The 16,297-nt window shown below is 34.3% G+C and overlaps 1 protein-coding gene across 7 annotated transcripts in view; it reads left to right on the plus strand.

The window, feature by feature from the left end:
- The window catches only part of JAK2 (Janus kinase 2), a 136,899-nt gene that overhangs the window by 51,715 nt on the left and 68,887 nt on the right, over positions 1–16,297 (plus strand). For all 7 annotated transcript variants that reach the window (XM_014860724.3, XM_044756571.2, XM_070495412.1 and 4 more), the window contains one exon: positions 14,916–15,039. In XM_014860724.3, coding sequence (XP_014716210.1) covers positions 14,916–15,039 — 124 coding nt within the window. The remainder of the gene's footprint in view (positions 1–14,915; positions 15,040–16,297) is intronic.

Raw genomic sequence — 16,297 nt, forward strand, 5'->3', positions numbered from 1 at the left:
ATGGTACAAAGTTGGTGAATCTTATAAACATCATATGAAATGTAAGAAGCCAGTAACAAATGGATATCCACATGCAAATCACAGCACCATTTAATGAAGAGGCTATACTTCCACCATTCAGTAGTGTCAGAACACTGTCAAAATATTGTTTGGCCATGGATTAATGGATTTATTTCTGAATTTTCCTTCTATTCCGTTGGTCTTTATGTCTGACCTAATGCCAATACCACACTCTGGATCCTGTAGCTAGCTTTGTAGTAAATTTTGAAATCAGGAAGTGTCAGTCTTCAAACTTATTCTTTTTAAAGATTATTTTGTCTCTTATAGTCCCTTTAATTTTCATGTGAATTTTATGATTAACTTGTCAATTTCTATAATAAAGATAGCTGAGATTTCAGTAGGAGTTTCATTGAATATATAGGTCAATTAGGGGAGTATTGCTATCTTAAGAAAGTTTTACAGTCCATGAATTTGTTTTAGCAGTGTTTTATAATGTTCACTGTATAAATTTTTTACCTTTTAAATTTGTTCATAGGTATTTTTTTCACTTGAATGTTATTGTAAATGGAATTTCTTTAACTACTCTTTTTGGATTGTTCATTGCTACTGTGCAGAAATAGAACTGAATTTTGCATGTTGATCTTGTATCCTGCAACTTTGCTTACTTCTTATATAAGCTCTGATAGTGTTTGGGAGAATTGTTTACTATTTTCTTTATATTAGATCATGTCCTATGCAAATAGGGACAGTTTTAATTTTTCCTTTCCAATTTAGATGCCTTTTATTTATTTTTTCTTGCCTAATTGCTCTGGCTAGAACTTCCATTACAATGTTGAATAGTAGTGGTGAATGTGAGCATCCTCGTCTTGTTCCTGATCTTAGATGTAGGTTTTTAGTCTTTCATCAAAGATTATGATCTTACTTGTGGGTGTTTCATAAGTGCCCTTTATCAGTTGAGGAAGTACTCTCCTATTCCCAGTTGAAATATTTTTTTAAGTCATAAAGGAATATTGGATTTTGTCAGATATGTCTTGTATTAATTGAGATGATTATTTTCATATGTTGAACCACCCTTGTATTCCTGGGATAAATCCCACTTGGTCATGATGTATAATCCTTTTAATATTTTGCTGGATGTAGTTTGCTACTATTTTATTGAGGAAATTTGCATCTGTATTCATCAAGGATATTGATCTAAGGCTTTCTTGAAATGTCTTTGCTTGGCTTTGATATCAGGGTAATACTGGCTTAATTGAATGGGTTAGGAAGTATTCTCTCTTGACTTTTCTTTTTGAAGATTTTGAAAACTATTGTCATTTCTTCTTTAAATGATTGATAGAATTCACCATGAAGCCATCTGGTCCTGGGCTTTTCTTTGTTGGGAAGTTTTTGATTACAGATTCAATCTCTTTATTTCTTACAGGTCTATTTAGATTTTCTGTTTCTTCTTGAGTCAGTTCTGATAGTTTGTATATTTCTAGGAATTTTCCCACTTCATCTAGGATATATAATTGTTGGCAAATGATTTCTCATAGTATTTTCTTAAAGTCTTTTTTATTTCTGTACTGTCAGTAGTAATGTTCCCACTTTTATTTTAGATTTTGGTAATTTGAATATTTTTTTTCTTATTGAGTCTGGCCAAAGGTTTGTCAATTTTCTTGATCTTTTCATAGAACCAGCATTTGGTTTTATTGATTTTCTCTTGTTTTTCAATTCTCTTTCCCTTATCTCTACTCTAGTCTTTATTATTTCCTTCTTTCTAATGGCTTTGAGTTTAGTCTACTCTCTTTTTCTAGTTCCTTTAGATGTAGAGTGAGGTTATTTATTTGAGTTTTTTTTTTTTTTTTTTTTGGTGAAGAAGATTGACCCTGAGCTAACATCTATTGCTAGTCTTCCTCTTTTTCACTTGAGAAAGATTGTTGCTGAGCTAACATCCATGGCAGTCTTCCTCTATTTTGTATGTAGAATGCTACCACAGCATGGTTTGGTGAGTGGTGATAGGTCCACATGCAGGATCCAAACCTGTGAACCTTGGGCTGCTAAAGCAGAGTGTGCGAACTTAACCACTATGTCACCATGCCAGCCCCACTTCATTCTTTTTTTTTTTGAGGAAGATTATCCCTGAGCTAACATCCACTGCCAATCCTCACCCTTTTTGCTGAGGAAGATTGGCCCTGAGCTAACATCTGTGCCCATCTTCCTCCATTTTATATGTGGGATGCCTGCCACAGCATGACCTGATGAATGGTGTGTAGGTCTGTGCCTGGCATCCAAACCAGTGAACCCCAGACTGCTGAAGCTGAGTGCGTGAACTTAATCACTATGCCACCAGACTGGCCCCCACTTCATTCTTTTTTAGTGTGGGTGTTTATAGGTATAATTTTCCCTCTATCTTCTGGTTTCGCTGCATCTCATAAGTTTTGAAATGTTGTGTTTTTGTTTTCGTTTGTCTCAATGTATTTTCTAATTTCTCTTGTGATTTCTTCTTTGACTCATTGATTATTTTAGAGTGTATTGTTTAATTTCCAGGTATTTGTGAATTTTCCAGTTTTTCTTCCATTAAGATTTCTAGTTTTATTCCACAGTGGTCAGAGAAGATACTTTGGATGATTTTAGTCTTTATGAATGTATTGAGATTTGTCTTTGGACCTATCCTGGAGAATATGCCATGTGCATTGAGAAAATGCATATTCTGCTATTTTGGAGTAGTGTACTGTATATATCTGTTCAATGTAGATGACTTATAGTGTTATTCAAATCCTCTGTTTGCTTATTGTTTTCTCTCCAGATTTTCATGTCTGTTATTGGGAATGAGGTATTGAACTCTCCAGCTATTATTTTTGAATAGTCTGTTTCTTCCTTTAGTGTTCAGTTTTTGGAGCTAACTTGTTAGACATGTGTATGTTTATAATTGTTATATCTTCTTGAAGGATTGAAATTTTCATCAATGCGTAATATTATTCTTTGTCTTTTGTAGCAGTTTTCGATAAAACTTTGTTTTGCCTACTATTTGCAGGGTTAATTTTTTCTGTTCTTTCCCCTTCAACTTAAAGTGTCTTTAAAGTGAGTCTATTGTGGACAGCATAGAGTTGTCGTGTTTTTTTTTACCCATTCTAACAATCTCTGCCTTTAACTGGATAGTTTTGTTCATTTTCGTTTGTAGTAATTAGTGATAAGACTAATTTCTGCCATTTTGCTCCGTTTTCTATATGTCTCATATCTTTTTATTCCTTGGTTTCTCCATTGTTACCTTATTTTGTGTTTAATTTTTTTTATTATATCATTTTGATTCCTTTCTCATTTTCCTCTCAGTATATTTTTTTAGTTATTTTCTTACGGGTTACCCTAGGAATTACAATTAGTCTCTTAACTTTATAAAAATCTATTTTGAATTAATACCACCTTAGCTTCAATTGTATGCAAAACCTTTGCTTAAATACACCTCTGTCCTTCCTCCTTTACGTTGTTGTTTTACTAATTACACCTTTATACATCGTGTGCCCATTAACATTGATTTATACTTATTGGTTTATGTATTTTTCTTTTAAAGCATGCAGGAACAAAAGAAGAATTAAAATAAAAAATCCAGTTATACTAGCTTTTGTATTTATCTGTGTAGTTACCTTCATCAGAATTCTTTATTTCTCCACATGGCTTTGAGTTACTGTCTATTGAGTTATCATTTCTACCTGAGTAACACTTTTTAGCATTTATTGTAGGGCAGGTCTGTTAGCAGGGAACTCCCACAGCTTTTGTTTGTCTGAGAATTTGTTGATTTCTCCATCATTTTTAAAGGATTATTTTGCCAGATATAAAATTCTTATTTGACAATTTTCTCTTTGAGCCCTTTAAATATGTCATCCTATTGCCTTTTGACCACCTCAGTGATTTTTGGTGAGAAATCGACTGAGTGTCTTATTGAGGATTCCTTGTGTTGGTGCAAATAATCCATAACCAAACTATAAATGAAAATTTGGAGTGAGTTTATTCTGAGCCAAATGTGAGGACCAATACAGCCCGGGGCCTTCTTTCCCTAAGGAAGGAAGGGCACCAAAGAACTGGGGTGTACAGAGTGGTTATATACCCTCAAAGAGCATGTTTCACATATGATTGAAATGTCCCTTTTACAGTAGTCACAAGACTGCTCTGTCGGCACGGTGATTGACGGACACAGCAGGTAAGTAGGTCTGCTGTCTTGGTGGACACAGCAGGGTGGCAGGTCTGTTGTCTTGAGCTGGGTGGTCACAGGTTAGCGCAGCAGTCAGTTCCTAGCCTAGGGAGAGATGCTTATCCTTAAGGAAATTCCAGTGTAGGGGAAGTTCTACCTTTATCTTAAGAGCATTTATTCTTGCCTTTGGGACATAGCAAATGCTTAAAGCAGATATACAATGCATGCTCAATGGCCATGTCAGGCCCTTTTGGAAAAACAAAGTCAGGCCAAATTAGGTTTACACCCAACGGCTTACTCATATACTCCAATATATCCTATTGCTTGCAATTTTTGTCACTTGTATGTAATGAATCACTTCTCTCTTTCCATTTTCAAGGCAAGAATCCTTAGCTTTTTATAGTTTGATTTTAATATGTGCCAGTGTGCATCACTTTGTATTTATCCATCTTGGAACACATTGAGCTTCTTGAATTTGTGGATTCATATTTTCATCAAATTTGGGAAGTTTTGAGTCATTATTTCTTCAAATATTCTTTGTGTCTCTTTCTTTACTTTCTCTTCCTTTGGGACCCCTATAATGTATATGTTGGTACGCTTGAATGTCTCCCACAAGTCTCCTAGGCTTTGTCCATATTATTTTCGTTTTTCTGTTTTTCAGACTAGATAATTTCAGTTGACTTACCTGCAAATTAAATGATTCTTCTGTCTTTTTGAATCTGCTTTTGAAACCCTCCAGTGAACTTTCAGTTTCAGTTATCATACTTCTCTGCTTCAGAATTTTTTTTTTTTTTGGTCCATTTCTTTGCTGCTGCTTTCTATTTTTTTATACATTCTTCCACTGGTTTCCTTTAGCTCTTTGTCCATGGCTTCCTTTAGCTCTTTGAGCATATTTAAGGCAGCTGATTTAAAGTCATTGGCTAATAAATTCTACATCTCTGCTCCTCAAGGACACTTTCTTTTAATTTCTCCTCTGAATGAGAATGCTTTCTTTGCCTGCTTCATAATTTTTGATTGAACACTGAATGTTGAACATTTCAAATTTATAATGTAGTAACTGGAAATCTGATTCTTCTCCATTCTCAGTGGTTTTGTTGCTTGCTTTGAGTGGCAGTTGTTTATTTGCTTATTGACCTCTAAACTATATTTATAAAGTCTGTATCCTTTGTCATGTATAGTCTCTGTTCCTTTAGCTTGTGGTCAGCTTTTGTTTGCCAGAGATTATTTTGAATTCCTAGAGCCAAAAGAAAAGAAATGAAAAGAACAAAAAATAGTCCTTGTGGATTGGCTATGTATTGAGTCACTCCTTCAATGTTTAGCCAGTCTGTTTAGAATTGTGCCTTAACCTTCCCTTCTTGCTTGTGCTCAGCTTAAAGTTCAACCTGAGGTAAAAAGTGTGGGGTCTTCTCTAAGTGTCATTCTTTGGGCATGCGTGTGGCTTTCTTATTCTCTGGTATACATGGGTGCTTTTTAATGCTTTAATTTCACAAAGAAACTTGCTCCCCAGTGTTTCCTTTTCAGCTTTCTGTGTGTCTATTGTTTGCCTTAACTTTTTTAAAAGCTTTGCCCCATGGGGCAGCAGGGTTTTCATTTGCTTTCCAGTGTTTTCAGGGAATTACCTCTGTCTAGCTGCTTTTCTGTCCTGAGAAAGTTCCAGGTGAGGGGAAACACAGGTAAACTCCTTGCTACAGTTCTTCTGTCAGTTTCCAGTCAAGTCAAACGAGACAAAATCAGGTGCTTGACATTAAAGTTGGCTCTGTTCACTCCAGAACCATGGACCAGAGTTTCAAACGGAGAACACTGGTTTTGCCATCCTTAAGCCCTCCTGAAGCAGGGAGGAGGTTGAGGCAAGAGAAAGCAGAAATGTTGCCAAATTTTCCTACCATTTTTTTAGTTGCCTTTTTCCTAATTCAAAAATTGCTTGATTGCTGTATATCTTTGACTATTTTCCAGAGTTCTCACAAAGTTGATTCTGACAGTTTTTGTTTATTCAATTTTATTCAAGGGATAGGCCCTTGGAGCTACCTACTATGCCATTTTCACTGATGTCACTCTTCTCTACTTCTCTAATCATGATTTCCTTTAGTTCTTTGAATATATTTATAATGACTGCTTTGAAGTCTTTGTTAAATTTCGTATCTGGGTCTTCTCACAGACATTCCTGTTGCCTTCTTTTTTTCTTGTGCATGGATTACACTTTCCTGTTTCTTTGCATATCTCGTAATCCTTTTGTTAAAAACTGGACATTTTAGGGGCCAACTCCGTGGCCAAGTGGTTAGGTTCACGGACTCCACTTGAGCAGGCCAGGGTTCACCCATTCGGATCCTGGGCATGGACCTATGCACTGCTCATCAAACCATGCTGTGGCGGCATCCCACATAGCAGAACTAGAATGACCTACAACTAGGATGTACAACTATATACTGGGGCTTTGGGGAGAAAAAAGAAAAAAGAGGAAGATTGGCAACAGATATTAGCTCAGGGCCAATCTTCTGAAATTTGTTGAGACTTTCTTTGTGACTTAGATTATCAATTGTTTTGTTAAATGCTTCACGTGAATTTGAAAACAGTGTGTATTTCTGCACTTGCTGGCTGTAGTGTTCTCTAAATGATTAGTAGTTTTAAAATTTCATGTCCTTTTATTTTTTGTCTTCTCCCAGTTTCTGAGAGCTTTTGAATTTGTCTGTTTCTCCTTCTAGTTCTATTTATTTTTGCTTCATGTTTTTTGAAGCCATGATATTAGTTGTACACCAATTTAATGTTTTTGTTTTCCCTTGAATTAACCCTCTTATCACTGGGAGGTTTTCCTTTTAATCTCAACTAATACTTCTTCCTTAAAGTTTAGTTTGTCTGATGTTAGTGTTCACTGACCAGGTTTCTTTTGCCTTGTTTTTGCATGGTGTATCATTTTCCTTCTTTTTAGTTTCAACCTATCTATCTCCTTACAGTTAGAGTGTGTCTCTCATAAATAATAGTCTTTTTTATAATCCAGACTGATAGGGCATGTGTTTTAATTGGCTTGTTTACTGTTACATGTAATATAATTATTGACATATTTGTTTTTAAATCTATTATCTTGCTATTTGTTTTCTATTTATTTGTTTTCCTTCTTTCCTACCTTTTTTAAAGAGGATCAAGTATCTTTTATTTTTTGGCTTTATCTCTTCTATTAGATTTTTTGTTATAGTTTTTGTATCATTCTTTCAGTGGTTACCCTAGATATCACAATGTACATTATAGTACATTACAGTCTCACACAAGTATGTTACGATTTTCTAAACAATTAAAAAACTTGACAACAGTTTAACTCCATTTAATTCTTTTCACTTTTGGTGCTATTGTTATATATTTTACTTCTGTGTATATCATAAACCACACAGGGCACTTATTGTTGCTTTAAGTAGTCGTTATTCTTTTTTATTTTCCCTTTCCCGTATTCTTCATTTTTTCCTGTAGTTCCATGCTTCTGTCATCATTTTCCTTCAGCCTGAAGAGCTCCTTTTAGTATTTTTTGTATTGCAGATCTGCTGGTGACAAATTCCGTCAGCTCTTGTCTGTTTGAAAATGTCTTTTCCTTTTTCCTTTTAGTTTGAAAAATATTGTCACAGGGTATAGAATTCCAGATTGGCTTCTCCTTCCCCCTCATCCCACTTTCAGTACTTTTAAGATGTTATTTCCTTCATTATCTTTTGGTTTCCATCGTTTTTGTTTGTTTTGTTTTTTTGGTGAAGAAGAGTGGCCCAGAGGTCATATCTGTTAGTAGTCTTCCTCTTTTTGCTTGAGGAAGATTGTCGCTGAGCTAACATCTGTGCCAGTGTTCCTCTATTTTGTATGTGGGATGCTGCCATAGCATGGCTTGATGAGCGGTGTGTAGGTCCACCCCTGGGATCTGAACCTGTGAACCCCATGCTGCTGAAGTGGAGCATGTAAACTTAACCACTATGCCACTGGGCTGGCCCTTAGCTTCCATGGTTTTTGTTGAAAAACTACCTACCAGTCTTTTAATTCCTTCTTTGAAGGTAATACATTTGTATTCTCTGGCTGCTTGTAAGATTTTTCTTTCTGTTGTTCATTTTCAAGCAGCTTGTGGTGTACCTATGTGTTATTTTCTTTGTCTTTATCTTGCTTGGGGCTTTCTGAACTTGTTGAATTTGTAGGTCAGTGTCTTTATTTAGCTTTGGAAAATTCTTGGCTATTATCTCTTCAATTATATATAAATTAGGTCGTTTTGACATGTCTCACATGCCTGTTATACTCTATTCAGTTTTTTCCATTCTGTTATTTTTTGTGCTTCAATTTTTTATTGACTTGTGTTCACTGATCCTACCTTCTGCAGTGTGTAGTGTGCTAAGTCCATCTATTGGTCCATTGATTAGCAGTGTCAGCATTACCAGGGAGCTTGTTAGAAATGCAGTATCTCAGGCCCCATCCCAGAATCAGTGAATAAGAACCTGTATTTTAACACAATCTCCAGGTTATTCTTATACACATTAAAGTTTGGAAAGTACTGGTCTAATTCATTTAGTTAGGGGAAACAAAAAAACTATTTATATAGCTTATAAAGCCCAGTTAGGCTGTACCCCTGGGATGTTTACAATGGAACCTATGTTATGTGCCATATACTTTGCTAAGCATTTTATTCTTATCACATTTTATCCTTCTAACCATTCTATGAACTCAGTTTTCTTTTTATTCTATAGATGATGAAACATAGGTCTAGACAGTCTAACTATCAGAAGTTTACCTAGCAAGTAAGTGGCTGAGCTTAGACTTAACCCATATCTGACTCAAAGCTGAGGTGATACGGCTAGGTTACCACTGTTCAAACTGGGACATTTTTGAAATGAAAAGATACGCTGTTAAGAATTATGCTGTGACAGTAGGCATAAACCAAATCTGTTTTAGTCCAGCCAGGTTATATGTTCATTCTGTCTGTAACTATATTATATAGCACCTCTCTTTTCTTTGTAACTATTTTAGCTCTAGGAGTATTTGCAGCTGATCCTCCATGCCAGTGCACATTTTATATACTCTGCCTGCAATTACATAGAATAGCTAAATCCTCATGTGCTTTCATTACCTCTTTAGAAGCCTTCATTGAAATCTTTAGTCCACTTGACCCTCTTGATAAATTTCGTACTTCTAGTAAAGAAAACCAGAGCCAGACAGAAGTTAAGGTGATGAAAATGGATTTTGTTAAAAAAAAACACACACACACACAAAAACTATTGTAATAGGGGAAAATACTCCACTGTAGAAAGGGGCTTAATTCTGAATACAATATGAACAAGTTGGGATTTATAGCCAAGGAGCAAGTTGGGTGGCACATTGGTGAATGGAATATTACTAAGAGGAGACATCAAGTCTGAGGGGATCCTGGCTGAACTAACCTAACAGGATTCTTGCTGAAGGGAGGCAAAGGGATCAGATTTCACCTGGGGATAGTAAGGATGAGGAGTTAGATCTGATATCAAAGGTGGGGAATTCTTCCTAAGTGGACTTAGCAGCGTTCTTGCTAAAACTGGATTCTACGAAAGGAAGTAGGATGAGCCATGTTGGGGAGAGGGTTCAGAGGAACCTGACTAAAATTTGGTCAAGCAACGAATCTTTGTCACTTCTCTGTACTTCTGTGTTTTCTTGTGGTCTTTACTATCAGTGCACTTGCCCTCTTGAGTTATAATTCTCCAGTGACTTCTCTGTGTCATCTATGATACTGTGAGATCGTTAAAGTTAGGTGCTGTTTTTCATTTTTGTGTTTCCCATACCCATCTTGTGCTTATTATAAAATAGGAACTGTTAATATTAGTGGAATGATGACTATTCTTGCTCTAGAACAATATGGAACTGAATCATAATTCTGGTAATGGCTTGGAAAAGAAACACATTAAAATGATTTTAATAAATAAAAATAAAAAGAATTTGGGCTTGATGTATAAGGAAAGAGCGAGAATTAAAAATGACTGAGCTTTCTTTGAGGTCCTATCTTTTCAATATATTGTATACCTCAAATATAGTGTCACTGCTTTTTTCTTCCTTTCTAGGACAACCCAATTAACATGAATTACTAAGAAAAAATGAAATAACTACTAATACATAATTACCATTTTGGAATAAGATATCGATGTGACTAAACATGAATCTAAGAACTGTCTGTCGTTGTTTGTTTGCAGGGCTGACCTAACCATTTTTCTTTTGGTGTGTATCCCCTTTTTCTGACCCCTTTGTGCCAATTTATATGGACACGTTCATTTTCCTATTTTGATATCTATAATTAATGTATGGAGTCTTCCTTATGTTAGAGATAACTATTCATCATTTAAAAAAATCCTGATGATTCATCAGTATAAGTCACTTTTCCTGCTTTGTGTGATTATGTTGTTTTAAAATCATGACATTGTTTTGTTCTAAAAAATATCTCTATCATCATATGCTAAGAATAATGGTTCCATATACAATTTTATTTGCATGATTACATTTAAACTATATGCTAGGTTTTTGTTAAGGTTATCTTCCCAGGATTTTCTCTTTCCAAGGTAATCTTCTATCAGGTCTTTTATGGTCCCTTTCTGGGTGGTTTCATCTCCCACTATGTCTCTTATGTACTGAGAACACCAGCTATGTGAACTTTTTGTTGGTAAAGGAGAGGTAGTACTTCTAGATAAAAGAATTAGTATGTGCAAGGCACAGAGATATGGGATTATGATGCTATCTACTTGATTGATTAGATGATGTTTTTCAAATTTTCAAGTTTAAAATATTTTTAATGCAGAATTAACCTAGATCAAAATAATATTCAGATAAAATATCTATTTCTTAAATTATTTGATTGGCATTATTTCCTGTCATCTTATGATTATTTTAAAGTTTAGAGAATGACAAGCAATCATTCTCTGTAGTTTCAAAGTGATTTACATGGTGAACCCTTATCTTGGTATTGATTAGTATCTTTTTTATCTTTTTCTTTTCACTTTTCTTTCTTTTTGACATGAGGGCTTACTGTTTTTATTTAATGCATTTTTTTAAAAAAAGTAGTGTCTTCTCCACTGTATTCTTACCTTCCTTTTTCCTTAGTCTCATCCTGGTAACTAGGGCAATAATCTCTTCCATAGTTTTCTTCATGATCATGTTATCTTATGTTAGTGCCATCAAGTGATTCTGACTCTTAGCAACCCTGTGTACAGCAGAGTAGAACCCTGCCAAGTCTTTTTGTGCCCTCCTCACGTCTTCTGGCACTGTATCAGACAATGCTCTGCTGCTGTTCGTAGGGTTTTCATGGCTGATTTTTTTGGGGAGTGGGTGGCCAGGTCCTTCTTCCTAACCTGTCTAGTCTGGCAGCTCCGCTGAAACCTGTCCACCATGGGTGACCCTGCTGGCGTTTGAAACACTGGTGGCATAGCTTTCAGCATCACAGCAACACGTAGCTGCCACAGTGTAACAACTGACAGACTGGGTGGTGTGGTTCCCTGACTGGGAAATGAACCTGGTGAGAGTGTCAAATCTTAACCACTAGACCGCCAAGGCTGGCCTGTAATCGTATATGGACAAATGATCCCTCTCCTTCTTTCCACACACACAGTGATTAGGATTTTGAGGTCATTGTTTTATAAAATGGAATCTTATTATATACTTTCATGTTCTTCTTGCTTTTCTCATGAAAACATATATTGTAAAAAATCTATTCAAGCAAACTACTTTTACCCTAACTCATTCTTTTTATTGAATTTCATAGTAGTACACAATATGGATTATACTACCATAATTTTTTCATATCTTCTGCTTTTGAATTTGCATTTTCTTTCTTTCTCTTTTCTTACTACTGTACTGCACTTTTAGGAGTACATAGGAGTGATTGCTGGATTGAAAGGTTGTTTTAGATTTTTCTTGACATTCGTTTCTCAAAATTATATAGATACTGCTTTCTCAGAAGCTGTACCAGTTTACATTTCTAGCAATTATGTAACATAGTACCCTTTTCACTACAATTCAATTAGCATCGGATGTTATTCCTCTTATTATTTTTAAGTGATAATCACATAAGTTTGATTTGCATTTTCTTCAATACTAGGTATTACTATTCTTTCACATGCTTATTAGTCATACTGATTTGCTCTACTGTGAATGACATTTTGCCATTTTTTATTTTTTTATTTTGCTTTTTTAGTCCTGATTTTTTATTATAAAATATTTCATAGCCAGGCCTGATGGTCTACTGGTTAAAGTTCGGTGCTCTCACTGCTTTGGTGGCCTGGGTTCATTTCCTGGTTGCGGAACCATGTCACCTGTCTGTCAATTGCCATGCTGTGAGCTCATCGGCTCACATAGAACTAGGATGACTTATAACTAGGATATACAACCATGTAGTAGGACTTGGGGAGAAAAAAAATTATAGGGAATACTTCATATAGGAAAAATATAATGCATATCAATGTACTCATCACCCAACTTTTCAAAGTTATCCTATTGCCATTTTCAGATTTTTCTCTAATATGTTATTGTGATGGATTACATTAATAGATTTTTATAATTTAGCCATCTCTCTTAGGATAAGTGAACTTTGTCATAGTTCTTCTAAAAAGAAACATTGCTTGATTTGGTTTGCTAGTATTTAGTTTAGGATTTTTTCTATCTATTTTAATAAGTGAGAGTATCCTTTCGAGATGTCTTTGTCTGGTTTTGGTATCATAGTCAAACTGAATTCACAAAATGTGTCAATTTCTCTGTCCTCTCTTTTTCTCTTCTGTAGTAGTATATTTAAGATTGGAGTTTTCTTCCATGTTTGATTGAACTCATAAATTTCATCTGGATCTGATGGTGGTTTTTCCTTTCTTCTTCTTCTTCTTCTTCTTTTTTGGTGAGGAAGATTGGTGCTGAGCTAACATCTGTTGCCAATCTTCCTCTTTTTTTTTTTTCTCCCCAAAGCCCCAGCACATAGTTGTATATCCTAGTTTTAAGTCCTTCTAGTTCTTCTGTGTGGGATGCTGCCTCAGCCTGGCTTGAGTGGTGTGTAGGTCCACGCCCAGGATCTGAACCAGCGAACCCTGGGCCACTGAAGCCAGGCAAGCAAACCCAACCACTATGCCACGGCGAGCGTCGGCTTTTCCTTTCTTTCTCATTCTTCCTTTTTTCTCTTTCCTTCTTCCTCCTCTCTTCTCCATTTTTTTTTAAAGTGGATAGATTGTTTCTTTAATGGTTATAGTTCTTTTGAAGTTTTTTATTCTTGAATTGATTTTTAAAGTTACATAGTTGAAAAAATTTGTCTACATTTTGTAATTTATTGGCATAATTTATTCTGGCACTGTCTTTTTGTCTTCATAACCTATACTATGCCTTAAAATAATACTAAAATACTATGCCTTAGTGTTTATCTCTGCCTTCTTTTTCTTTCTTGATCAGGCTTGACAAAGTCTTGTTTATTTTGTTAGTCATTGCAAATAATCCGCTTTTATTTCATTGATTCCCTTTATTGAATCATTATTCCCTGTTAACTTCTACTTTATTATGTCCTTCTTACAACTGTCTTTGGGATTACTCTGTTGTTTTCTAATGTATTGTGTTAGATATCTTAGATCATTCTCTATTATTTTCTAATATAAGCAGATTAAAGCTAGTTTTCCCCTTGGGTATCACTTTAGTTATATTCCATAATTTTTAATATATGGTATTGATCATCATTCATTATAAATGCTTTTTTAATTTGTGTTATAATTTCTCCTATGATCTGTGAGATATTTAGAAGTATTTGTAAATATAGGAATGAATGAAAGGATACAGTTTAAAAGTTGTTACTGGATAATGTTTTAACATGCAACTTACTGAAATTATTACATATCTATGAGTAGATGGTTGTGTTAATAATTTAAATAAAAATTTTAAATCTTTGTTGTCAGTGTATCAAGTTGGTGTCATTTTGTCTACAGTGGAAAAGAATAAAAACATCCCTAGAATAAAAGTGGTTTTTATTGTGAGGCTTACGTTTTCAAATATGTAGGATTAAAACATTTTTTCTAAGTATTCATTTCTGATTCAATTGAAGTTTGGTTAGAGAACATGGTATGTATGGTTATTTTCTGGCATTTTTGGAGACTTGTTTTTAGTCTCCACGTGATTGATGTGTTTACGTGTGTGTGTATATATGTATGTGTGAATGTTCTATATCTGCTTGGAAATAATATGCATTATTTAATTATATGGCTTAGGTGTTCTGTATGCTTTTTAAAAAGTTTAGTGGCCTTCAGCCTTTTGTTAATGTACCTCCTAAAATATTTTTGAAAAAAATCACATCCTTGCATTGTAAGTTGACATTTAAAATTTTGCATTGTAAATTGAAATACTGCAGAGGATATAATTACTAGTGTATTGTGTAAACCTTGTCATTAAAAAATAAAACTGTTTCATTGTTCTCTTAAGAGAAGCCAATGATTTCTAAATGCTTTATTTGATACTGTCATTATCAATTAAAACCCGCACAAATTTGGATCAATCTTTCTGTAGAGAACAATTTAAGAAGCTAGATAAAATGTTTTCTAAAATCTGCTTGAGAGAGTTGTAGCAATCATATTTTAAAATATAGAGGAAAAAAGGTATTTAATTAAAAATTCAGTTGTAAATTGTATTGAACCAAAAGATTTCGACTGCTACTGCATTTTATGCTGATTTTAAGATTTGTTACTTCAGCCCCATTACAAATTATAAGTGTTATGTAAATATACTTTTAACTGTAATCATTTCTTTTCTGCTTCTTTCCTAGGAATCACACCTGTGTATCACAGTATGTTCGCTTTAATGAGTGAAACAGAAAGAATCTGGTATCCCCCCAACCATGTCTTCCATATAGATGAATCAGCCAGGCACAGTGTACTCTACAGAATAAGGTACTTTCTCCAGTGAAGTGACTCAGTTAATAGTGAAAGGGCAAAGTGGGAGAAATTATCAAACATTTTTTTTTAATTGCAGGGTACTTAATATCAGAGACTAGAACCAATTAGCATTAAACTTCTTAAGACTGTTTCTCCTCTAGAGGAAGTGTTCATACATGTTCTTTAACTAGAATGCTCTGAAAATAAAGCTGTTCTGGTGGGATGCTACTGTATCACTTGTGATTATAGTTAAATTTCAAAAAGGATGAGAATGGTTTTTACTAGCAAAATCGTAAATGTTTGGAATATTGCTAGTTTCCCAGGAAATGTGATGTCTTGTGCAATAAAAATTAATCTTACATCTCTTCAATAACTTTTTTTTAAGTTGAAGGAAAAATAAGATTTTGCCAGTGTTTGTTTACAGCCTTAAATTATAAGTTAATTAATGGTAATATGTAATACCAATTTAGAGAAATCCAGAGGTACTTTTCTACTCAAAAGTATGACACAAATAAGTTTGATCTTACTTATGAAATAGATCCATTCCATGCACAGAGTCAGTGTTGCATAGTAAAAAAGAACATGAAATCATTCATGATTTTAAAAAGAAGCCTTAATAAACTAAGACTCAAGAGAGATGTCATAACTAGTACACAAGGTATCTATGAAAAACATGTAGTAAATAATATTCTTACATGGTAAAATGTTAGAAACAATGTCTTTAAAATCAGGAACAAGATAGACAACAAAGATAGCTACAAACACTGCTTCTGTTTAGGATTTTAGTGGAGTTCCTAACCAGTATGGTAAGACAAAAATAAATAAAATGCCTAGTAATCAAGAACAAACAAGCAAAAAAATCATTATTTGGAGATTATGTGATTGTTAACGTAGAAAATACGAACAAATCTGCAGGCATCAATAATAAGCATTCAACAGAGTGCCAGATCTATGTAATCAACATGTTAAAAAGTCAACTATTTCTATACACAACAAACAAATAGAAAAGAGGTCAAATAACAGCTAATAACAAAAAAAATAAGGTACCTAGGAGTAAATCTATCCAAAGTTATGTACGACTTTTATGCAGGTTTTAAGACTTTACAAAGGTGTATTGTTTGAAGAAGCATACTAACATGCTACATATGATTGACGAAATATCAATATCTTAAGAATTTTTTTTATCACTTTTTGTAGTCAGTATACTTTATTCACTTAACAAGTGAATCTTTTTATTTTAAAATGTAGAGCAAGGATCTGCAGTCTTTTTATG

The sequence above is a fragment of the Equus asinus genome, chromosome 23, assembly GCF_041296235.1.
Source record: "Equus asinus isolate D_3611 breed Donkey chromosome 23, EquAss-T2T_v2, whole genome shotgun sequence".
Taxonomy (NCBI): domain Eukaryota; kingdom Metazoa; phylum Chordata; class Mammalia; order Perissodactyla; family Equidae; genus Equus; species Equus asinus.